The 24,059-nt window shown below is 42.8% G+C and overlaps 2 protein-coding genes across 2 annotated transcripts in view; both read left to right on the top strand.

Moving 5' to 3' along the window:
- Window positions 1-2,876: 2,876 nt before the first annotated feature.
- LOC120302125 (zinc finger protein 91-like) overlaps window positions 2,877-24,059 on the top strand; it is a 39,292-nt gene continuing 18,109 nt past the window's right edge. The window contains exons 1-6 of the mRNA XM_039330038.1: window positions 2,877-2,953; window positions 4,263-4,852; window positions 7,963-8,077; window positions 8,189-8,256; window positions 11,279-11,408; window positions 14,075-15,010. Coding sequence (XP_039185972.1) covers window positions 4,445-4,852; window positions 7,963-8,077; window positions 8,189-8,256; window positions 11,279-11,408; window positions 14,075-15,010 — 1,657 coding nt within the window. The 5' untranslated portion in view covers window positions 2,877-2,953; window positions 4,263-4,444. The remainder of the gene's footprint in view (window positions 2,954-4,262; window positions 4,853-7,962; window positions 8,078-8,188; window positions 8,257-11,278; window positions 11,409-14,074; window positions 15,011-24,059) is intronic.
- LOC120302134 (zinc finger protein 287-like) lies at window positions 18,503-21,873 on the top strand. The gene is made up of 3 exons (XM_039330064.1): window positions 18,503-18,979; window positions 20,322-20,741; window positions 21,661-21,873. Exons 1-3 carry the CDS (start codon window positions 18,758-18,760, stop codon window positions 21,850-21,852), a joined length of 834 nt encoding a protein of 277 aa, XP_039185998.1. The 5' UTR covers window positions 18,503-18,757; the 3' UTR covers window positions 21,853-21,873.

Below are 24,059 nucleotides of genomic sequence, written 5' to 3'. Positions count from 1 at the left end.
CCTATTTTATCGTTTTCTTCTATTTCTTTGCACTGTTCATTTAAGAAGGTATTTGTATCTCTTCTAGCTATTCTCTGGAATTCTACATTCAATTGGGTGTATCTTTCTCTTTCTCCTTTGCCTTTCACTTCCCTTCTTTCCTCAGCTATTTGCAAAGCTTCCTCAGACAGCCATTTTGCTTTCTTACATTTCTTTTTCTTTGGGATGGTTTTAGTTGCTACCTCTTGTACAATGTCCGTCCATAGTTCTTCAGGCACTCTGTCTATCAGATCTAATTCCTTAAATCTATTTGTCACCTCTACTGTATATTCCTCAGGAATATGATTTAGTTCATACTTGAGTGGCCTAGTGCTTTTCCCTACTTTCTTCAATTTAAGCCTAAATTTTGCAATGAGAAGCTCATGATCTGAGCCACAGTCAGCTCCTGGTCTTGTTTTTACTGACTGTATAGAGCTTCTCCATCTTTGGCTGCAGAGCACATAGTCAATCTGATTTCTGTGTTGACTGTCTGGTGATGTCCATGTGTAGAGCCGTCTATTGGGTTGTTGGAAAAGAGTGTTTGTTATGACCATCGTATTCTCTTGACAAAATTCTATCAGCCTGTGCCCTGCTTCATTTTGTACTCCAAGGCCAAACTTGCCTGTTATTCCAGTTATCTTTTGATTTCCTACTTTAGCATTACAATCCCCCATGATGATAAGGACATCATTTTTGGGTGTTAATTCTATAAGGTGGTGTAGGGTTTCATAGAACCGGTCAATTTCATCATCTTCAACACCAGTGGTTGGGGCATAGATTTGGATTACTGTGATATTGAATGGTTTGTCTTGGATTCGAACTGAGATCATTCTGTCATTTTGTGGATTGTATCCCAGTATTGCTTTTCCTATTCTTTTATTGACTATGAAGGTTACTCCATTTCTTCTGAGGGATTCTTGCCTGCAGTAGTATACCTGATGGTCATCTCAGTTAAATTCACCCATTCCTGTCCATTTTAGTTCGCTGATGCCTAAGGTGTCAATGTTCAGTCTTGTCATCTCTTGTTTGACTACGTCTAGCTTGCCTTGGTTCATCAATCTTACATTCCAGGTTCCTAGGATCTTTACAGCATCAGACTTTCCTTTCACCACCAGATATATCCACAGCTGAGCGTCCTTTCGGCTTTGGCCCAGTCGCTTCATTCTTTCTGGCGCTACTAGTACTAGCCCTCTGCTCTACCCCAGTAGCATATTGGACACCTTCCGATTTGAGGGGCTCATCTTCCAGCGTCATATTTTTTTGCCTTTTGTTACTGTCCATGGGTTTTTTTTAAAATAAATTTTATTAATAATACAAAATTAAAAACACATTGGACATAGATATGACGTCACTGGTTCCATACATCTTCCGACATTTTACAGTAATATTAGTACTCATATAGACATATATGTCTTGAGCGTTGCTCACTATTTGTAATATAATATTAACACTTTTCCCCTTATTTCTGTATATCTATTTATCTTTTAAATATACATTTGTCTATAATCTATATTTTATTCTAACACTGTATATTTGTCTTGGCTACCCTCTTATTGTCTATCCAATCATAAAATTGTTCCCAGATTTTGTAGTACTTAGCTTCATTTTTATCCTTGAGTTCCAATGTAAGTCTATCCATTTCAGCGCAATTGAAATTTTCCAATAATATTTCCTCTTTGGTTGGAGTATCTTTCTCTTTCCATTTCTGAGCGAAGGCTATTCGTGCCGCTGTTACTATATACCAGTGGTTTTCAACCTGTGGGTTGGAACCCCATTTGGGGTCGAACGACCATTTCACGGGGTCGCCAAACAACGCAGTCCGCCATTTTTTCCCCTTTTCCTTAGCTGTGCTGCTCCCTCTTATTCTATTGGCTTTTGAAAGCCAATAGAATAGACTCTCTTGAATAGAGTCTAATTCTATTGGCTTTCAAAAGCCAATAGGAATTGTCCAGGCTGTCTCTGCCCTGCTGAGCCCGCCAAAAGTCCCATTCTGCAAACAGGCACCAGTTGAGTAGTCCTCGACTTACGACCGGTTGAGTAGTCCTCGACTTATGACCGGTTGGGGGTCGCAGCATTAAAAAGGTTGAGAACCACTGCTATATGCTATATGCCCATGGGGTTTTCATGGCAAAGATACTGGAGTGGTTTGCCATTTCCTTCTCCAGTGGATCACATTTTGTCAGAACTCTCTGCTATGACCTGTCCATCTTGAGTGGCCCTGCACAGCATAGCTCATAGCTTCATTGAGTTATGCAAGCCCCTTTGCTACGAGAAGGCAGTAATCCATGAAGGAGATAAAATATATAGGCTGCCCATCTTATCTCAAGGTAACTCTGGGTGCTTATTATAACATGATTATTATAACAAGCTCTTCCCCAAGGGACAATCCGAATTACAAAAAGAAATTAATCACAAAATTCCATCCAGTCAAATCAGCCTACCAAATCCTTTCCACCAAGAAATTAGTATTTCAACTAGCAATAGCACTTAGACTTATACACCACGGGTCTCCACGGTCTGGGGGGGGGGGGGAGGTTGGACCAGATGACCTACAAGGCTACCTTCCAACTCTGTTATTCTATGTCTTATTCTATGTTTCATCCCTTTGTACCAACCTCTATAAAAAAGAGAAAAGAAAGGAGGGCAAGAAGACGCTTTTGGAGACGACATGACAGTCTCTCATGGAAATTGCAGCCTTTCTTCTCTCTTTACATTGAGCACCTGCGTTGCACAAGGCATCCACCAGGGGGCTCCCTTTGCCAAGCGAAGGGAACACAGGGCGCTTCACCATTGGGCGGCTGGAGGACGAAGGCCACAGCTGGCTTTCCGGAGCAGGAGGAGGAGGAGGAGGAGGAGAGGAGGAAATGACGTCACAGAGCTTTGCCTCTCTAGGACGCTGCACTCTCTCTCCATCACCCTCTGCGCTTTGCTGCAGGTAAAAGAAAAAAAGGAGGGGAATATCTTGCAGGGGAGGCAGCTAGATGTGGCCCTAAGGGAAGAGAGGGGGGGGGTCTCTCTTCCCATGCAAAGGGAGGCTGAGGGTCCTCATCCTGGAGAAGGGAGGGACACATGCCAAGTCCTCATCCAAGTTCAGTCTTCTGAGTCCCAAGAGTGGGAGAGACCAAATCCCATGTTCCCCAGCTGCCCCCCCTTTCCATGCACACAACAGACAGTGGGTGGGGGGGGAAGCAGAGGACCAGACCAGCCTTGTTGCCCCTTCCTCGACGGAACTCAGGATTCCCAGGAAAGGGACTGGGGAAGTCCTTCCCGCCTGGTTTTCTCGGAACAGCTGTGGGGGGAAGGGGAGAGAAGAAGGAAGATCTCAAGCAAGAGATAAGAAAAGCCTTGCAAGACAGGAGACGCCCCAGATGGGACCGGATTCGCACTAGGTGCTGGCTGAGGCTCAAAAGAGAGCCAAATCCTTCACAATGGAATCTGTCTTGGGAGGGGGAGTGAAGCAGGACGATATCTCCAGACCCTGTTTGGGGGGGAGAACTTGGCTCCTACTGTTGACTGACCTTTTTGGGCTTCAGGGCATGTTGTGTGGAGATGCCAGCCTGTAAGAGTCTGTCTTGGTGCTCTAAAAGTCAGTCTTGAACAAGGGTAATGGAGCATCCTAAGCTAGTTCTTGCATTTCTGTTGAGGGGAACAGAGATTTTCTGGTTGGCTAATTTGTTTGGAGTGTTGACATGTTGCGTGAACCCGCTTGGAGGTGAATGTAGGTTTAGTTTTTAAAAAGCAAGACCTTGTGAAAAAAAAACAGAAATAGAAAATGCTCCAAATACATTAATTCAGCATGAATAGAATAGAATAGAATAGAATAGAATAGAATAGAATAGAATAGAATAGAATAGAATAGAATAGAATGACAGAGTTGGAAGGGTCCTTGGAGGTCTTCTAGTCCAACCCGTTGCTCAGGCAGGAAACCCTATACCATTTCAGACAAATGAATAGAGTTGGAAAGGACCTTGGAGGTCTTCTAGTCCAACCCCTTGCTCACCCCTATATCATTTCAGACAAATGATTGTCCAGTCTCTTCTTAAAAACTTCCATTGTTGGAGCATTCACAACTTCTGGAGGCAAGTCGTTCCATTGATTAATTGTTCTAACTGTCAGGAAATTTCTCCTTAGTTCTAAATTGTTTCTGTCCTTGATTAGATTAGGGTTAGATTTGAAGACCTCCAAGGTCCCTTCCAACTCTATTATTTGATTTTGTTCTGAATTTATTTTATTTTCTATCTTAGAGACACAAACTGAAAGCCATTTGTACTCATGTAAGGATAAAATTATCTCCTGGCTAAAGAAAGCTGAACCTCTATATCCCCACAGCTGCAGCAAGAGAAACAGTCCTTTGAATGAAACGTTTCTTGGAGATTCACATAAGAGTCCTTGGACCCATTTGGGGTTGCGTTACAGGACAGAAAGAATGGAGACCCGACCTTTAGCAAGTGAGGGAATTGGAAAAGGACTTTCAACTGTTCAGCCTGGGCGCTGTGAGGAGACCTGGTTAAGAAGTGGGCAGAAGTTCTTGGAAGAAGACACCATCATTCCTTCAGAAGTTCAGTCCTGGAACTTCAGGAGCGTCCGATATCAGGCTTCTGAGGATCCCCGAGGACTTTGCAGCCGACTCCATGACTTTTGTAATCGATGGTTCAAAGCAGAAAAGCACACCAAAGCCCAGATGCTGGACCTGGTTGTTCTGGAGCAGTTTCTGGCTCTTCTGCCCGTTAAGATGGAGAACTGGGTGCGAGAGTGTGGAGCAGAGACCAGCTCCCAGGCGGTGGCCCTGGTGGAAGGCCTTCTCCTGAGCCAAGCAGGGGAGCAGAAGGAGCAGGTGAGAGACCTTCACCTTGGGAGCCTAGAAGGGGTTGACTGGAATAAAGAATGTGGTTGAAGTCTTCACCTCTCCCTTCCAGAGGCCCAAAGGTGCTTTTTTCACGAGGCAACTGGACTTTCTTGTTTTTCTTTGAAGACGTTTCGCTTCTCATCCAAGACACTTCTTCAGCTCTGACGGGATGGTGGGGAATGGAAGGATTCATACTCCTTGCAGACAGCTGGTCGTTTGCATTCTTTTAGAGTCATTGAGGCCACTTGGAGGCTTATCTGTGTCCTCAGCGTCACCTGAGTGGTGCAAATGGGTGTGAAGCCTTCTTGGAACTGCTGAAAGGACTGTATTACACTGGAGTTAGATGATGTTGAACAGCCCTCTCTCAATAGAGGGGCGGGATATGACATCATCTATCTCCAGTATACAACACTGTCCTTTCAGCAGTTCCAAGAAGGGTCTACACCCCTTTGCCCTACTTCGCTGACCTTGAGGACACAGACAAACCTCCAAGTGGCCTCAACGTCTCTAAAAGGGTGCAAAAGACCAGCTGTCTGCAAGGAGTATAAATCCTTCTATTCCCCACCATTCAGTCAGAGCAGAAGAAGCTTCTTGGATGAGAAGCAAAACGTCTTCAAAGAAAAAGAAGAAAGTACAGTTGCCTCCTGAAGAAGCACCTTTGGGACAACCATGACCTGGATGACTAAGAATCTTCACAGACATATCCTTACTAGGGGTTTCTGGAAATCCTAATATGTGGAGATGTTTCACTAATTCTTCTAGGATATTGTTTCATTGGTGACAGATATTCCTTTCTTTCTTTTTTAATATATTTTATTAATTTTTTTTAAACAAGCATAGTCACTCAATAATTGGTAAACAGTGTGTTGTCTGGGTTACATTTGTAAAAACACTCCTTAACAATTGATTTCTATAATCTGTATTCCATATATTAATTTTAATTGATTTCCTCTTTCCCCAGAACATCCTTTTTTTTGCAAACATTTAATACAATTCTTATTGTTTTAATAAATGACAATTAAGTATATAGTTTTTCCAATATTCCTAAAAAATAATCATCATGTTACTGTAATATTTCTTTTCTTTTCAGTCATTTGGGTTGCCTTATCATCCATCCTGCTAATGATCCTTGTTTTAGTTTGTTTCTCCCACCAAGTTCTACATATTTTTAATAGTAAAGGTTTTCTCAACAATTAGTTACATTTACATTGACAGATTTAATTCTATTTTTCCCATATAAGCCATCTCAGAATTTTACATTTCTTAAAGAATAGATAAAAGAGTAAAAAGAGAGAAGAAAAAAAGAAAAATAAAGAAAAAAATAAAAAGGAAGGAAAAACCAAGAGCAACAAAACATAAGAAATAGTACACTACTTAGAATATACCTTATTTTCTGGCATATAAGATGACTTTCTAAACCATGCAAATTGTCTCCGAAGTCGGGGGTCGTCTTATACGCCGAGTCGTCTTATTCGCCGGAAAATACGGTAATTTCCGGCTTATAAGACGACTTTCTAAACCATGCAAATCATCTCCAAAGTCGGGGGTTGTCTTATACGGCGGGTCGTCTTATATGCCGGAAAATAAGGTATATCTCTCCTAAGTTAATATGTATTTATTTCCTCAGATTTCTTATTCTTTTTAACCATAGTTAAGAATATATTTGATCTTTAGACATTCCATTCAATAGATCTAGTCATCTAATCCCTTAACTCCGATTCAAAACATTTTATATGCTTTCCTTAAATTCAGTAACATTTAAATATATGAAATATTTCATCCCTCTTAAAGTGGTATATTCCAAAATTTTTCTATTTCTTTAACTATATTCAAACACATGCTTCTTTTTAAGTATTCTCTGATATGTCCCATCATCTATTCTCTTAGTTTCCATCTTAATCTTTTTTCTTTGCCCAGAATCTTTCTTAATCAATGTACTTTGCTGAATCAAAAGGTTTTCCTGTATAATCATAGGTGTTGTTGTAGATATAGAAAGTAAATCAATGTCTTTGTCATGGGCATTTGCCCACTCCTTTTTAATTAGGAATCTTTTTACTTCCTTTTCTCTCCACTTCTTTTGTCACTTTTTGTCTCTCCATCGAGTACTTCCTCTCATCCTCAAGTTTGCTTTGTAGTGTTGAAATATAAATGGTCTTTTCTTCCACTTGAATTAAATCATACTCTTTTATTTTGTGGAAGTCCATCTTTAGGTTTTTATCCTCAGATGTATATTCAGGCATCTCTGCTGTATCCTCCTGAGGGTTTTTTTGGAGTAAAATTAAATTGGAGATAAGTTGTTTTATACTTTCAAAGTTATTTTGTATTTCTTTGTGGTTTAAGATCATTGTCTTTTGAATTAGTTGCAGCTTATCATATATTTCCTCTTGTGGAGTATACATTGTTTCTGTAGGTCTCACTTCATCTGAACAGCTGTGTTGATTAAAACTTTGAAGGCCACAGGAAGAGATTTCATAATCCTCATCCTCAGTAGATGTCAGCATTTGATCATTTTTCAATTCTTTCTAGTCTTTTTTCTCCTTAAGGGGTTATATTCGCAGCTTCCAATAGCCAAAAAGGTGGGGGGGAAACCCCTCCCTTTTTCACTCTCGGAGGTATTTTTGCTTTTTGGGAGTTCTCCTTTTCAGGAAAATAAGTAGGATAGAGAAAATCAATATTCTTATCCAGATTTCAAACGCACTGCTTACGATCAGCTTAGAGTAGCGCTTTTGACTTCCGTTGCTTGCAGCTGGGGCTAGACAATGGAATTAGCTAGTCTTTCTCCTGTTGGTTTCTGGAGGGCTTCTCCTGGACCGATCAGGGAGACCGCCGTCTTTCCTAGGTCCCTAGGTCTACCTTCCTTCATTGCCACTTCTCCGGGGCGCCTTCTGGCCCATTTAGGGTCCCCAAACAGAAAGAAACTCAGCTGGAGGACATCCCGAACCTCTCAACTGATTTCGCTGCTCACAGGAAGCAAAAGTCCCAACAGATATTCCTTTCTTACTTTCCAGTCTCACTGATGAACATTGGAGACTTTCAAGAATCCATCCGTGTGTTGTGTTGTCCACTAATTCTTCCTTTCTCCTGTCTCCTATTTCAAGTCCTTCACAATGGACATCAGAGATTCAGAGGGAAGCAGGAATCCATCAAATTCTCCTCAGGAGTTGTTTTTGAGGAGCGTTTCTCTGGAAGATCCGAGTCTGGACACCTTGGGAGGTAATCAAAGGTCCTCAATTCTCCAGAAAGTCCCAAACTCTCTCCTCTTCTGTAAAATCTCTCTTCCTGTGTTATTAATTATGCTTTTCAAAATTCTGTTTTTCCTCACAGGGAAGACTCCAGTGGAGTTGTCTGCTCTGTACGGTGCAGCTGAAACAGTGTTTGAACCTCCATCTCAAGTAAGAGGAGCAAATTCCCTAATAGAATAGAATAACAGAGTTGGAAGGAACCTTGCAAGTCATCTAGTCCAACCCCCTGCCTGAGCAGGAGACCCTACACCATTTCTGACAGATGGCAGTCCAGTCTCTTCTTGAAAGCCTCCAGTGATGAAGCTCCCACAACTTCTGAAGCCAGGCTGTTTCATTGGTTGATTGTTCTCACTGTCAGAAAATTTCTCCTTATTTCTAGGTTGAATCTCTCCTTGATCAGTTTCCATCCATTATTCCTTGTCAGGTGCTTTGGATAATAGCTTGACCCCCTGCTCTCTGTGACAGCCCCTCAAATATTGGAACACTGCTATCATGTCACCTCTGGTCCTTCTCTTCACTAGACTAGTCATGCCCAGTTCCTATAACCATTCTTCACATATCTGAGCCTCCAGTCCCCTAATCATCTTTGTTGCTCTTCTCTGCACTTTTTCTAGAGTCTCAGCATCTTTTTATACTATGGTGACCAAAATTGGATGCAGTATTCTAAGTGTGGTCTTACTAAGGTCTTTTAGGTTTATTAGATTCAAATTCTCCCTTTCCTTCAGGAAGTCACAATGGTACACAATGCACTCTCTCCTTCCATTCTCTAGAAAAAGTGCAGAGGAGAGCAACAAAGATTATTAGAGGTTTAGAGGCTAAACTGTACAATGGATGGCTGTGGAAACTAGATATGTCTAGTCTAGCAAAGAAGAGGTTTGGGATAACGTGACAGCAATTTCCCAATACTTGAGGGCAGTCACAGCGAAGAGGGGATCAAGCCGTTCTCCAAAGCAACTGAGAGCAGGACAAAAAGTAACGAATGGAAGATTATCAAGGAGAGAAGCAACCTAGAACTAAGGAGGAATTTCCTGACGGTGAAAACAATCAATCCTTGGAATGGCTTTCCTCCAGAAGCTGTGGATGCTCCATCACTGGAGGTTTTCAAGAAGAGATTATACAAAAATTTGTCCAGAATGGTACAGGGCCTCCTTCTTGAGCAGAGGGTTGGAATAGAGAAGCTCCAAAAACCCTTCCATCTCTGATACTCTATGATTCTGTAATTCTTTCTTCTTCTGGCTTGGATATTTTTGTATTCATGAGCAAAATGTTATGGGGAATAGAAGATTCAAGTTGCTCTCAGTCAGCTTTGCTCCCTCTGAAGTCTATTCTTTGGATACAATGGTTTGTAAATTCTACCTTGAGATTTATATTAGGAAATCTTTTTTTTTGAAGACCAGTACTTAACTCCCCCTTTTTCTAGATACCTTTCCTACTATTAGTTACACCCACTCTTGAGTCCTTCAAGAGATAGGAATATCACATGGGAAGCAAGTACTAAACTGCACCTATTCGTTTTGTAATTATTCTTTGATTTGGAATTGTGCAAGATTGTTCAAAAATACATAAAAACTCAAATAGTACAATACCATTTTTAAAAAGCCTTGTCTACAACCAGTGAAAAGATTAAAAGATAAGGCAGAAGATTAAAGTCCAATGAAGGTAACCAAATAGAAAAATCTCTTAAGTAAAAATTGTCATGCATGTAATCAAAGAACTTTTGACTTGCAAAGTAATTTCTATTCCTCTGACTTGTGTCTGGATTTGGAGGCCAAACTATCCTGCTTTGTAAAATTTTCTTCAATCCCAGGAATTTTTCTCCGCTTTCTCACCTTCAATTCAACCAATGACTCAGATAGATGATTGATTGATTGATAGAGATAGGTAGATAGATGAGAGAGAGATGAGAGAGTGATGATAGATAGACATGAGAGAGAGATATGATAGATAGATAGATAGATAGATAGATAGATAGATAGATAGATAGATAGGATATACATTGAGAGATGATAATGATGGATGATAGAGAAAGAGAGGATGGTAGGTAGACAGACGGATAGACAGACAGACAGCCAGAGATAGATAGATAGATAGATAGATAGATAGATAGATAGATAGATAGATAGATAGATGAGAGAGATGAGAGTGATGATAGAGAGAGAGAGACAAATGGACAGACAGACAGACCAGGATAAGATGATAGAGATAAGAGAGATGATAGATAGATAGATAGATAGATAGATAGATAGATAGATAGATAGATAGATAGATAGATAGGATATATATTGAGAGATGATAATGATGGATGATAGAGAAAGAGAGGATGGTAGGTAGACAGACGGATAGACAGACAGACAGCCAGATAGATAGATAGATGATAAGGAAACTAGGATTACTTTCCTTAAATGGCACTGAAAGTCTTGCCAATCAATCATCAATTAAACTTGCCTGAATTATTTCTTCACTCAAAGGCTTTTGATACAGTTTTTATCACCTAAAACAGTGGTGGCGAACCTATGGCACGCGTGCCAGAGGCGGCACTCAGAGCCCTCTCTGTGGGCACTTACACCATGCCCACCATACCGTCCATCTTCAACCAGCTGCCTGCTAACTCGCCAAGGTCCCACATGGCTAGATGTATCCCAGCACTCATGTGCACACTGGCTGGCCTCTGTGTGGTGTGCAGGGGCTGATGGTATCAGGCAGCAGCTGCCCCGGCCCCTGGCTCACCTTGCCCTGTGACAATGGCACCCCCGCCCTGCCTCACCTTGTCTCACCTCACCCCGCAGGACGAGCCTCCTGCCCACCGCCCCAACTGCCAGAGACCCCCTGGATCTCCCCCAACCCTGCCCGGCCCCCATAGGCATCCCTCCCCACGAGCAACATTGAAGTGATCATGCCCACCTTGGCCACACCCACCTAATCTGTCATGACCACCACAGCCACCCAGTGGGCTACGCCCATCTGGCACCCGGCGATAAATAAGTGGGCTTCGGGTTGCAGTTTGGGCGCTCAGTCTCTAAAAGGTTGGCCATCACTGACCTAAAACTTTGGAATCCTACCAAGCTGAGCCATTCAACTTAGTGCATGTCTTTCCTTTGGGAATTTGTGCGTAATGGGATAGACCTTCCAAATCCTCCTTGACACTGTTCGTTTCTTGGTTTTCCTTGTTCAGGAGGGTCTGGTGTCCTTCGAGGAGGTGGCTGTGTATTTCTCCAAGGAGGAGTGGTCTCAGCTGGATTCTGACCAAAAAGCGCTCCATTGGGAAGTCATGCTGGAAAATTATAGGAATGTGGCCTCTCTGGGTAAGCAAGTTTGCTATTCGCCCATCAGAGAGTTTAGTAATTAAATGCCATCTGCTGTTTCTTATTAGAAGGTCTCCATCCATCCAACCCTCCCCACACCTATGTATCTATTAACTGCTCTTTGTGGTTTAAAGTTTTTCCATCTGTAATGATGGCATTTGAAAGTCCTAATGGTATCAGAGGGATTTGGCTGTTAGAGAATTGGGCCATCTGATGAGCCAGGTTCTCAAGTAATGAGACCTTTCACTCAGGGGATTCTTCCCACCCCCCACCCCCAATTTTCTCCAAGGCTTCCTTTTGTAAGTTCTGCCCAGAAAATGCAGGGACATCTGAGGATGAATGAACATACCCCATCTGAGTACTATTTTTTTCAGTGCTTGAGATGAAGTTCCCAGGTTCAAATCCACCAGTGTGTCCAGACTGAAATTAAACCAATGGGTCCCCATCATCAAGCCCATTATTATGCTTGCTTCCTTGGAACTGAATCTAGAGCAGTAGACAGGATGGTGCCCCACCACCTGTCTAAACTTTTCTGGGTTGCCGGCCTGGAGGGAAAGGGAGGGGCAGGTACCTTTGCTCAGCCATGCGCACATGTGAATGGGGCCGCACACATGCACAACACTCACAGTGACACTAAGGCTGGTGCAATATTTTAACAGCGATGTTAGTGCTCGTGTGACACGGCGACGCTAAGGCCTGTGTGATGTTTGCGGTGATGTTAGCACCCACATGATGCTCGTGGCCGCACTAGCAGCCACTCAACACTCATGGTGATGCTAGCAGGAGTGGGAGGGTGAGTTTGCATGCACACACACATGCACACTGGCTAGCCACTCACACGGTCCTGTTGTGGGCCGCAGACCACAGGTTGGAGACTCCTGGTCTAAATAATCTTAATAAAGGAGAATATTTGTAGCTCATGGTTGAAATGAGGGTAATAATAATAATAATAATAACAAAAAAGTCTGGATAGTGGACGTGGCAGTGCCTGGAGTTAGCAGAATAGAAGAGAAAGAACTGGAGAAGATAACAAAATACAAAGACCTACAAATAGAAATAGAAAGACTATGGCAAAAGCAAGCAAGGGTAGTACCAATAGTCATAGGCTCCTTGGGTGCAATCCCAAAACAACTGGAGCACCACTTGAACACCATTGGCATTGACAAATTCGCTATTAGTCAATTGCAAAAGGCGGCCTTACTAGGAACTGCTTCCATCCTGCGACGATATCTGTAATACCATCAAACATCCAACATCTGCCTATCCCAGGTCCTGGGTAAGGACTCGATAGGTAGACAAAATGCCAAATCCAGTCTGAACATCTGGCTGACTGTGCGATGATCGATAATAATAATAATAATAATAATAATAATAATAATAATAATAATAATAATAATAATAATAATAATATTAAAAAGTTGGACGGGACCTTGGAGGTCATCTAGTCCAATCCCCTGCTCAGGCAGGAAACCCTATACCATTTCAGACAAATGGCTGTCCAGTGTCTTCTTAAAAACTTCCAGTATTGGAGCATTCACCACTTCTGGAGGCAGGTTGTTCCACTGGTTAATTGTTCTGTCAGGAAGTTTCTCCTAGGTTGCTTCTCTCCTTCATTAGTTTCCATCCGTTGCTTCTTGTCCTACCTTTAGGCGCCTTGGAAAATAGCTTGACTCCCTCTTCTTTGTGGCAGCCCCTGAGATATTGGAATACTGCTATCATGTCCCCCCTCGTCCTTCTCTTCATTAAATCCTTGGTGCTTTCTGAGCTTGGTTGTTTTCTTGCAGTTGTCTCATTACCCACACTGGGTAACATCAGCAGTGCCAGTAAGGAGTGAGAACAACCTCTATTCCTTACTAGCACTGATGATGTTATCTAGTTTGAGTAATGAAATGTCTGCAAGAAAACAACCAAGCTCAGAGAGCAGAACCCCTCAGGTTTTTCGTTCTTCAGCATGGGGGACAAGAGAAACCCCAACCTCAGATCTTATATCAACCCAGTTGTAAGGAGCTGCCTCAGCTAAGCCACCCAAGAAAGCAGAACTGTTGAAACAGGCATTGTCTCAAAAGGAACTTTTATTAGCGGCTTGTGATAGCAGGGAAAACAAGGCAAGGTCTGAGGAAAAACCCATGGAAGCGATATAATAAAAGCATTATTCAATATTCCTCCCTCCAGAATCCAGTGTTCATTTGATTCCAATCAATACACAGGTGGAATAGTGTTTTAACTGGCTTCTTTGGCACATTCTTTCAAGGTCTCTCTGGCTTTCCTTTCCCTCTGGCTCCAAGCACAACCATCTCTCAGATAAGGGTGATGCATTCCATCCCCTTGGGGAAGGGCACAATAGCCGGACAGTGCAAAATATCCCCAAGACATCCCCCGTCCGAACAGAATGGCAGGCCACAAAGATTCAGGAATAGACATAAGGAAACAATAATATTCTTTGGGGACCTGACACCAGTACCAGGCATCACCCCATGTTTTGAACATACCCTGGCAGACGCAAGCAGAAGAATCACAAAAAGAGCTAAAAGGAAGATTTGAGAGGGTGGGGGCATAATTTTGGTTAATGTTCAAATAAGTGATGCAACAATGAGGAGGCCTGATCCTGTTTGCACCTCACTTTATGTCAACTTTTCTTTTTTTCTTTTCTTTTTTTCTGCTCCAAGCAGGTGATGAATGGGAGATGATGGTCCAAGAAGTGGCAGCACCATTGCCAAAAGGCAGAATGAAAGAGGCAGAGACATTTTTTGGAAAGCAAAGTTCTGAGGAAAAACAATTAAAGGGGGAGCTAGAGAGATGCTCTACTTTACCACATGTTGCTGTCAGTGACTTCTCGGGCAAAGATGATCGGCCAGAAAAAGAGGGTTGCCCAGAGTGTGGAAAAATACCCCCAGACGAATCAGGATTATATGACTGTTGCAGAAGCCACACAATAGAGAAAAAAAATGAACGTGGAAAACGTTTCCAAAGGACGTTCTCGGTTACTTTACCTCAGAGAATACAAGGAGAGAAACCATTTAAATGCCTGGATTGTGGAAAAAGCTTCAGAGACTCAAATTATCTTACTTCCCATAAAAGGATTCACACAGGAGAAAAACCATACAAATGCTGGCAATGCGGAAAAAGTTATCGTTTTCCACAAAGCCTCACTTCCCATTATAGGATTCACACAGGTGAGAAACCATATGAATGTCCCAAGTGTGGAAAGGCCTTTAGACTAAGATGTCAATATATTGTACATAATCAAAACCACACTGGAGAGAAACCATATAAATGTACGGAGTGTGGAAAATGCTTCACTAATTCAAGTTCCCTCACTTCCCATAAGAGAATCCACACCGGAGAAAAACCATATAAATGCCCTGAGTGTGGAAAGAGCTTCGGAGCTTCAAGTTCTCTTACTGCTCACAAAATGATCCACACCGGGGAGAAACCCTACAAATGCAAAAACTGTGCAAAAAGCTTCAGACAAAAATATCAATATGTTGTACATAACAGAATCCACACTGGGGAGAAACCGTATAAATGCTCGGAGTGTGGAAGATGTTTCACTATGTCAAGTTCCCTCACTTCCCATCAAAGGAGCCACACTGGGAAAAATCATACATTTGTCTGGAGTGTGGAAAGGGGTGAACTCAACGTCAGTCCCTTTATGAGCACAGACAAGAACCATATAAACAAATTGTCAGAAATTTGGGACTCTTGAGCTATTTATTACTGTGGAGAAATGAAATGTTAGGAAATGAAGGGAAGATAAGAAGGAACGACTATTCTGAAGAGAGTGGAGAATAATAACTACAATTGGTTTTTCTGAATAATGCTGAGCATTTGTCCATACAGAGCCCCGAATATACTCTTTCTTGGAAGACCCACTTTGGAACCCTTCATTTTTTGCATCTGTCCATTTATTGGCCACTAGAAGCACGTAACATAGTTACATAATAATGACTCTGGCCTTTGACTTTGCTGTTTTTGCTACTTACATCTCCATCATTGAACATTAATTACAAGGGTGGTCAACACTTTCATTTCTGCAATAGTGGCAAATATCTGTAGCTCGGGTGTAGGATGAGGGTGAAGGTTTGTTTTCCGATCTTATAGGTTGGTTTCTGAACATTTCATTACCAGGCTAGGTAACATCTTCAGCGGAGTTTAGAGGATGTCAGGGTTAAGTGTTTATAAGGGCTTCAGATGTGGGCGTGTAAAGAGAGGGTCAGAGAAGAGCAACTAAGATGATCAAAGGTCTGGCGACTAAAAATATGAAGAACGGCTCAGGACTTGAGTTTGGCTAGTCTAAAGAAATAATAATAAAGTTGGAAGGGACCTTGGAGGTCATCTAGTCCAACTCCCCTGCTCAGGCAGGAAACCTTATACCATTTCGGACAAATGGCTGTCCAGTCTCTTCAGTATTGGAGCATTCACCACTTCTGGAGCCACTGGTTAATTGTTCAAACTGTCAGGAAGTTTCTCCTTAGTTCTAGGTTGCTTCTCTCCTTGATTAGTTTCCATCTGTTGCTTCTTGTCTTGCCTTCAGGGGCTTTGGAAAATAGCTTGACTCCCTTTTCTTTGTGGCAGCCCCTGAGATATTGGAACACTGCTATCATGTCCTTCTCTTCTTTAAACTAAACATACCCAATTCCAGCAACCTCAAGCATCTAGAACAGTATTCTTCAACTTTTGTAACTGTGAGATAAGTGGACTTCATTTCCCTGAAATCTTCATGGTGGCTGATGCAAAGACTGATGCAAAGAATGAGTTAAGCAGCTCTGCTTTCTCCCTAATGCCTGTTACTTCCTTGCCACCTTTCATTTTCTTTTCTGCTGTCTCCTTTGTTGCAGAAAAAGGCAGCGAAACCCCACTTCTACCATGCTGCACCTCTATTGCGCAGTCGTCCTTGGCTTAGCTCAGAGGTAGGCAACCTTGGCTCTTTTATAACTCGTAGACTTCCACTCCCAGCTAACTCAGGAATTCTGGGAGTTGAAATCCACAAGTTATAAAAGAGCCAAGGTTGCCTACCCCTGGTTTAGCCAAACCTAGCGCTACTGTGGGAGACGGGATCCTCCACTAGGAAATGGCCCACCTGTCAACACTGCCAACATTAGACGTTCCTGCTTTGACAAGAGATGAAAATGCAGCCATCTTCGCTTGCACTTTAATCTGCTTTCTTGCTTTTAGAATTAGTTGCTGGAGGATAGGGGGGATTGGGATGCGAGCTCAATTAGCCATAGTAATAACTCTGCCATGGGAACCCAAGGACAAGCTGGGTTCTGAACTGATAATGTTTTGGCGGGCTGGAAAGCTGGGGAGAAAGCCCGTGCTTTAAGCTAATTGGGGAATGTGCTCTATGACTGTTTATTGGGGGTGGGAATTGTACTTACTTTGTATCCAGGGGAAGGGAATTTAGTTTTTGGGTTCAACTATGTAGTGCCTATACTTTGTTTCCTGAATAAAAGATTCTTTAAGGAAAATCATGCCTCAAAGTTCTTTTGAGGGTTTCATCTATCGGAACCATGGCACCACCCACCAGGGCAGCTGGTTGGTTCGGTTGCCTGTCCTGCAGGAGGTTGGAGGTGTGCGGGGTCGGAAGTGGGAGCGCATAAAATGTATAAGGAGATCTGATCACACATGAAGGGTAGCAGTGTATTTTAATGACAACATTCATCTTCCTGACCTCAAAAGGAGGTATCTGCATCTATCCAGAATTTGCTACTATTTTTTCTTCTCTGAGATCACACCTGGACTTCGAGGATAGCAAACTCCTATCTGAGTGTGTGATGCTGTCTGAGCTTGGTTCTTTTCTTGCAGACGTTTCGTTACTCAAACTAGGTAACATTATCAGTAATGAAGGCAAATCTATGAGTCCCAGGATGATGTTGCAGGATCCAATCTGAGTCGGTCACCAGGACCTGAGGTTTTCTCTTCCGAGCTTTCAGATTCGTGCTGGAGCTCATCTTCCTGGAACTTTTCTCTAGCCAAAGAAGTCCCCTGAAGATGGGCTCCAGTACAACTTTGAAAGCTTGGAAGAAAGAAACTCTGGTAATACTAATAGTAGTAAAGTTGGAAGGGACCTTGGAGGTCGTCTAGTCCAACCTCCTGCTCAGGCAGGAAAGTCTATACCAGTGGTTCTCAACCTGTGGGTCGGGACACCATTTGGGGTCGAACGACCATTTCACGGGGGTCGCCAAACAACGCAGTCCGCCATTTTTTTCCCCCTTTTCCTTAGCTGTGCTACTCCCTTTTATTCTATTGGCTTTTGAAAGCCAATAGAATTGACTCTCTTGAATAGAGTCTAATTCTATTGGCTTTCAAAAGCCAATAGGAATTGTCCAGGCTGTCTCTGCCCTGCTGAGCCCGCCAAAAGTCCCATTCTGCAAACGGTGCCGCACCAGTTGAGCAGTCCTCAACTTACGACCGGTTGAGTAGTCCTCGACTTACGACTGGTTGGGGATCGTGGCATTAAAAAGGTTGAGAACCACTGCTCTATACCATTTTGGACAAATGGCTGTCCAGTCTCTTCTTAAAAACTTCCAGTGTTGGACCGTTCACCGCTTCTGGAGGCAAGTTGTTCCACTGATTAATTGCTCTAATTGTCAGGAAATTTCTCCTTAGTTCTAGGTTGCTTCTCTCCTTGATTAGTTTTCATCCGTTGCTTCTGGTCCTGCCTTCAGTGACCAACTCAGACTGGATCCTGCAACATCATCAATGCTAATATTGATCTAGCATTGAACTAGCACTGATGCTGTTAGCTAGTTAAGGGTAATGAAATGTCTGCAAGAAAACAAGCAAGCTTAGAGAGTGTCAGGGAGCCCTCATTGCAACCCTGAGCTAGAAATATTCTCCTTTATTGAAATCCCAAAGGATTCAACAGTTCCAAGAAGGCTCCATACCCATTTGCACTACATTTGAGGACACAGATAAACCTCGGAGTGGCCTCAACGACTCACTAAAAGAATGCAAATATCCAGCTGTCTGCAAGGAGTATAAATCCTTCCATTCCCCACCATTAAGTCAGAGCTGAAGAAGCTTCCTGGAAGAGAAGCGAAATGTCCTCAAAGAAAAATAAGGAAGACCAGTTGCCTCGTGAAAAGGCATGTTTGGGACAATTATGACCTGGATGGCTGAGAATTTCCACAGTCCTTTTATTGAAACTCCTACCTTTCAAACACTAGTTCTGTTCAGAAGATCTAAATTTGATTTTTCAAGCAATATGAACAGCAACACCTTAAGTAGTCATTATACATTTACAGCCTAGCAATTTTAATGATTTCCCTTATCCCCATATTTTGTCCCGTCGTAACAACCTGTATATATATAAAAAAGGAGGGCTACAAGACGCCTTTGGAGAAGACATGACAGCCTCTCACGGAAAACGCAGCCTTTCTCCTCTCTTTACCTTGAGCACCTGCGTTGCACAAGGCAACCACCAGGGGGCCCCCTATGCCAAGCGACGGGAACACAGGGCGCTTCACCATAGGGTGGCAAGGAGGAGGAGAGAAGGGAATGACATCACAAAGATTTGCCTCTCTAGGACTCTGCACTCTCTCTCCATCACCCTCTGCGCTTTGCTGCAGGTAAAAGAAAATAAAAAGGCGGGGGGAATGTCTTGCAGGGGAGGCAGCCAGATGTGGCCCTAAGGGAGGAGAGGGGGGGGTCTCTCTTCCTATGCAAAGGGAGGAGGAGGGTCCTCATCCTGGAGGAGGGAGGGACACATGCCAAGTCCTCATCCAAGTTCAGTCTTCTGAGTCCCAAGAGTGGGAGAGACCAAATCCCATGTTCCCCAGCTGCCCCCCCTTCCCATGCACACAACAGACACGTGGGTGGGGGGGGGGAAGCAGAGGATCAGACTAGCCTTGTTGCCCCCTCCTTGACGGAACTCAGCATTCCCAGGAAAGAGGTGGGGACTGGGGAAGTCCTTCCCGCCTGGTTTTCTGGGAACAGCTGGGGGGGGGGGGAAGGGGAAGGGGGGAGAAGAAGGAAGATCTCAAGCAAGAGATAAGAAAAGCCTTGCAAGACAGGAGGTGCCCCAGATGGGCCCGGATTCGCACTAGGTGCTGGCTGAGGCTCAAAAGAGAGCCAAATCCTTCATAATGGAACCTGTCTTGGGAGGGGGAGTGAAGCAGGACAGTATCTCCAGACCCTGTTTGGGGGGTGAACTTGGCTCCTACCGTTGACTGACCCTTTTGGGCTTCAGGGCATGTTGTGTGGACATGCCTGCCTGTAAGAGTCTGTCTTGGTGCTCCAAAGGTCGGTCTTGAAAAAGGGCAATGGAGCATCCTAAGCCAGGGTCATGTCCTTGGCTTTCATTTGAGATGAATTGAGATTTTATGGTTGGCTAATTTGGAGTTTTGACATGTTGTGTGAACCCTGCTTGGAGGTGAATGTAGGTTAATGTTTTAAAAAGCAAGACCTTCCTTGTGAAAAAAAAAATTGAAAATGCTCCAAATATATTCAGCATTCGAAGAATAGAAGAGAAGAGAATAATTGGAAGGGATCTTGGAGGTCTTCTAGTCCAACCTATACCATTTCAGACAAATGATGGTCCAGTCTCTTCTTAAAAACTTCCATTGTTGGAGCATTCACAACTTCTGGAGGCAAGTCATTCCATTCATTAATTGTTCTAACTTTCAGGAAATTTCTCTTTAGTTCTAGGTTGCTTCTCTCCTTGATTAGATTAGGGTTGAGTTAGAAGACCTCCAAGGTCCCTTCCAACTCTATTATTCGGTTCTGTTCTGAATTTATTTTCTTTTCCATCTAAGAGACACAAACTCATGTATGGATAAAATTATCTCTTGACTAAAGAGGGCTGAACGTCTAACTATCACCATATAGCTGCAGCAAGAGAAACAAGTCCTTTGAATGAAAGGTTGCTTGGAGAGTCCTTGGACCCATTTGACCTTGTGCCTTGCGTTACAGGACAGAGAAAGAATGGAGACCCAACCTTTAGCAAGTGAGGGAATTGGAAAAGGACTTTCAACTGTTCAGCCTGGGCGCTGTGAGGAGACCTGGTTAAGAAGTGGGCAGAAGTTCTTGGAAGAAGACACCATCATCCCTTCAGAAGTTCAGTCCTGGAACTTCAGGAGCGTCCGATATCAGGCTTCTGAGGATCCCCGAGGACTTTGCAGCCGACTCCATGACTTTTGTAATCGATGGTTCAAAGCAGAAAAGCACACCAAAGCCCAGATGCTGGACCTGGTGGTTCTGGAGCAGTTTCTGGCCCTTCTGCCCATTAAGATGGAGAGCTGGGTGCGAGAGTGTGGAGCAGAGACCAGCTCCCAGGCGGTGGCCCTGGTGGAAGGCCTTCTCCTGAGCCAAGCAAGGGAGCAGAAGGAGCAGGTGAGAGACCTTCACCTTGGGAGCCTAGAAGGGGTTGACTGGAATAAAGAATGTGGTTGAATTCTTCACCTCTCCCTTCCAGAGGCCCAAAGGTGCTTTTTTCACGAGGCAACTGGACTTTCTTGTTTTTCTTTGAAGACGTTTCGCTTCTCATCCAAGATGCTTCTTCAGCTGTGACGGGATGATGGGGAATGGAAGGATTTATACTCTTTGCAGACAGCTGGTTGTTCGCATTATTTTGAGTCTTTGAGGCCACTTAGAAATTTATCTGTGTTCTCAGGGTCAACTGAGTGGTGCAAATGGGTCTGAAGCCTTCTTAGAATTGCTGAAAGGACTGTGTATTACACTGGAGTTAGATGATGTTGAACAGCCCTCTCTCAGTAGAGGGAAGGGACATGACATCATCTATCTCCAGTATACAACACAGTCCTTTCAGCAGTTCCAAGAAGGGTCTACAACAATTTGCACTACTCAGCGGACCTTGAGGAGGCAGACAGACCTCCATGTAGCCTCAGTGATTCTCTAAAAGAATGCAAATGATCAGCTGTCTGCAAGGAATATAAATCCTTCCATTTCCCACCAATCAATCAGCTGAAGAAGCTTCTTGGATGAGAAGCAAAATGTCTTCAAGGAGAAAAAAAGTCCAGTTGCCTCTTGAAAAAGCGATTTTGGGACAACCATGACCTGAATGACTGAGACTCTCCATAAACATCTCCCTACCAAGTTTCTGGAAGTCATAAGTGGAAATGTTTCATTAATTATTGTAAGATATTGTTTCATTACCTGTTATAAAAAATTGATGACAGACATTCCTTTCTTACTTTCCAGCCTCACTGATGAACCTTGAAGGCTTTCAAGAATCCACTTTGTGCTATGTGTTGTCCACTAATTCTTCCTTTCTCCTGTCTCCTATTTCAAGTCCTTCACAATGGACATCAGAGATTCTGAGGCAAGCAGGAATCCATTAAATCCTCCTCAGGAGTTGTTTTTGAGGAGCGTTTCTCTGGAATATCCAAGTCTGGACACCTTGGGAGGTAATCAAAGGTCCTCCATTCTCCAGAAAGTGCCAAATTCTCTCCTCTTCTGTAAAATTCTCTTCCTATATTATTAATTATGCTTTTTACAATTCTGTTTTTCCTCACAGGGAAGACTCACAGGGAAGTGGAGTTGTCTGCTCTTTATGATGCAGCTGAAACAGTGGTCAAACCACCAACTGAAGTAAGAGGAACAAATTTACTTATTAGATTCAAATTTTCTCTGCCATTCAATGGTACACAGTGCACTCTCTCCTTCCATTCTCTAGAAAAAGTTCAGAGAAGAGCAACAAAGATGATTAGAGGTTTGGAGGCTAAACTGTACAATGGATAGTTGTGGAAACTAGACATGTCTATCTAGCAAAGAAGAGGACTGGGTTGACATGACAGCAGTTTCCCAATACTTGAGAGCAGTCACAGCGAAGAGGGGGTCAAGCCATTCTCCAAACAACTGACAGCAAGACAAAAAGTAATGAATGGAAGATAGAGAAGCTAGTAGAGAAGCAATCTAGAACTAAGGAATTTCCTGACGTTGAGAATAATTAATCCGTGGAACAGCTTGCCTCCAGAAGCTGTGGATGCTCCATCACTGAAGGTTTTCAAGAAGAGATTAGACAAAAATTTGTCCAGAATGGTATAGAGCTTCCTTCCTGAGCAGAGGGTTGGAATAGAGGACCTCCAAGGCCCCTTCCATCTCTGATACTCTATGATTCTGTAATTCTTTCTTGTTCTGGCTCGGATATTTTTGTATTCCTGAGAAACATGGTATGGGGCATAGAAGATTCAAGTTGCTCTTAGTCAACTTAGCCCCCTCTGAAGTGTATTGTTGGGATACAATGGTTTGTAATTTTTATCTTGAGTTTCACATTAAGAAATCTTTTTTTAAAAAAAGTACTTAACTACCCCCCTCTTCTAGATACTTTTCCTACTATTAGTTTACACACACTAACTTTTTAAAGAGTCCTTCAAGAAATAGGAATATCACAATGGCAGCAAGTGCTAAACTGCACCTATTCTTTTTGTAATTCTTTGACAAGATTGTTAACAAATGCATAAACATTCATATAGCGCAATACCATGTTTAAAAAGCTTTGTCATACATAAACACATCAGATTAAAAGTTTAGGCAGAAGATTAAAATGTAGTGAAGGTAGCCAGATACCTTTGATTACATCAAAGCACTTTTGGCTTGCAAAGTAATCTCTAATCCTCTGAGTTGTTTCTGGATTTGAAGGCCAAACTATCCTGCTTTGTAAAATTTCCTTCAATCCCAGGAAATTTTCTCTACTTTCTCATCTTCAATTCAGCCAATGAATTGATGATAGATGAGATGATTGATTGATTGATTGATTGAGATAGGTAGATAGATAGATGAAAGAGAGATGTGTGTGTGAGAGAGAGAGAGAGAGAGAGAGAGAGAGAGAGAGAGAGAGAGATGACAGATGAGAGAGTGATGATAGAGAGACAGATGGACAGATAGACAGAGATAGTTAAATGATAGATAGATAGATAGATAGATAGATAGATAGATAGATAGATAGATAGATAGATAATAAGGAAACTAGGATTACTTTCATTGAATGGCACTGAAAGTCTTGCCACATCAATCATCGATTAAACTTGCCTGAAATATTTCTTCACTCAAAGGCTTTTGATCTATTTTTATCACCTAAACCTTGGAATCCTACCAAGCACAATCATTCAACTAGTGCATGTCTTTCCTTTGGGAATTTGTGCGTAATGGGATAGACCTTACAAATCCTCCTTGACCCTGTTCGTTTCTTTGTTTTCCTTGTTCAGGAGGGTCTGGTGTCCTTCGAGGAGGTGGCTGTGTATTTCTCCAGGGAGGAGTGGTCTCAGCTGGATTCTGACCAAAAAGCGCTCCATTGGGAAGTCATGCTGGAAAATTATAGGAATGTGGCCTCTCTGGGTAAGCAAGTTTGCTATTCGCCCGTCAGAGAGTTTAGTAATTAAATGCCATCCGCTGTTTCTTCTTAAAAGGTCTCCAAAGAGATATCATCTCTTGGGAAGAAGCAAGAGATCTAGCCTTTTTCTACTCCAAGGAAGGAAGTTTATCAGTCTATCTGTCTGTCCATCCGACCGTCTGGCCGGCCGACTGACGGGCTGGCCGGCTAGCCACCTATCATCTATCTATCTATCTATCTATCTATCTATCTATCTATCTATCTATCTATCTATCTATCTATCTATCTATCATCCATCTATCTAGCCGGCCGGCCGGCCGGCCAGCCAGCCAGCCAGCCACCTATCATATCTATCTATC

The sequence above is a fragment of the Crotalus tigris genome, unplaced genomic scaffold (assembly GCF_016545835.1).
Source record: "Crotalus tigris isolate CLP2741 ecotype Arizona unplaced genomic scaffold, ASM1654583v1 scf7180000024423.372371, whole genome shotgun sequence".
Classification (NCBI taxonomy): domain Eukaryota; kingdom Metazoa; phylum Chordata; class Lepidosauria; order Squamata; family Viperidae; genus Crotalus; species Crotalus tigris.
Note: the sequence above shows the minus strand (reverse complement) of the source record. Positions and strands in the feature narration are given on the sequence as shown.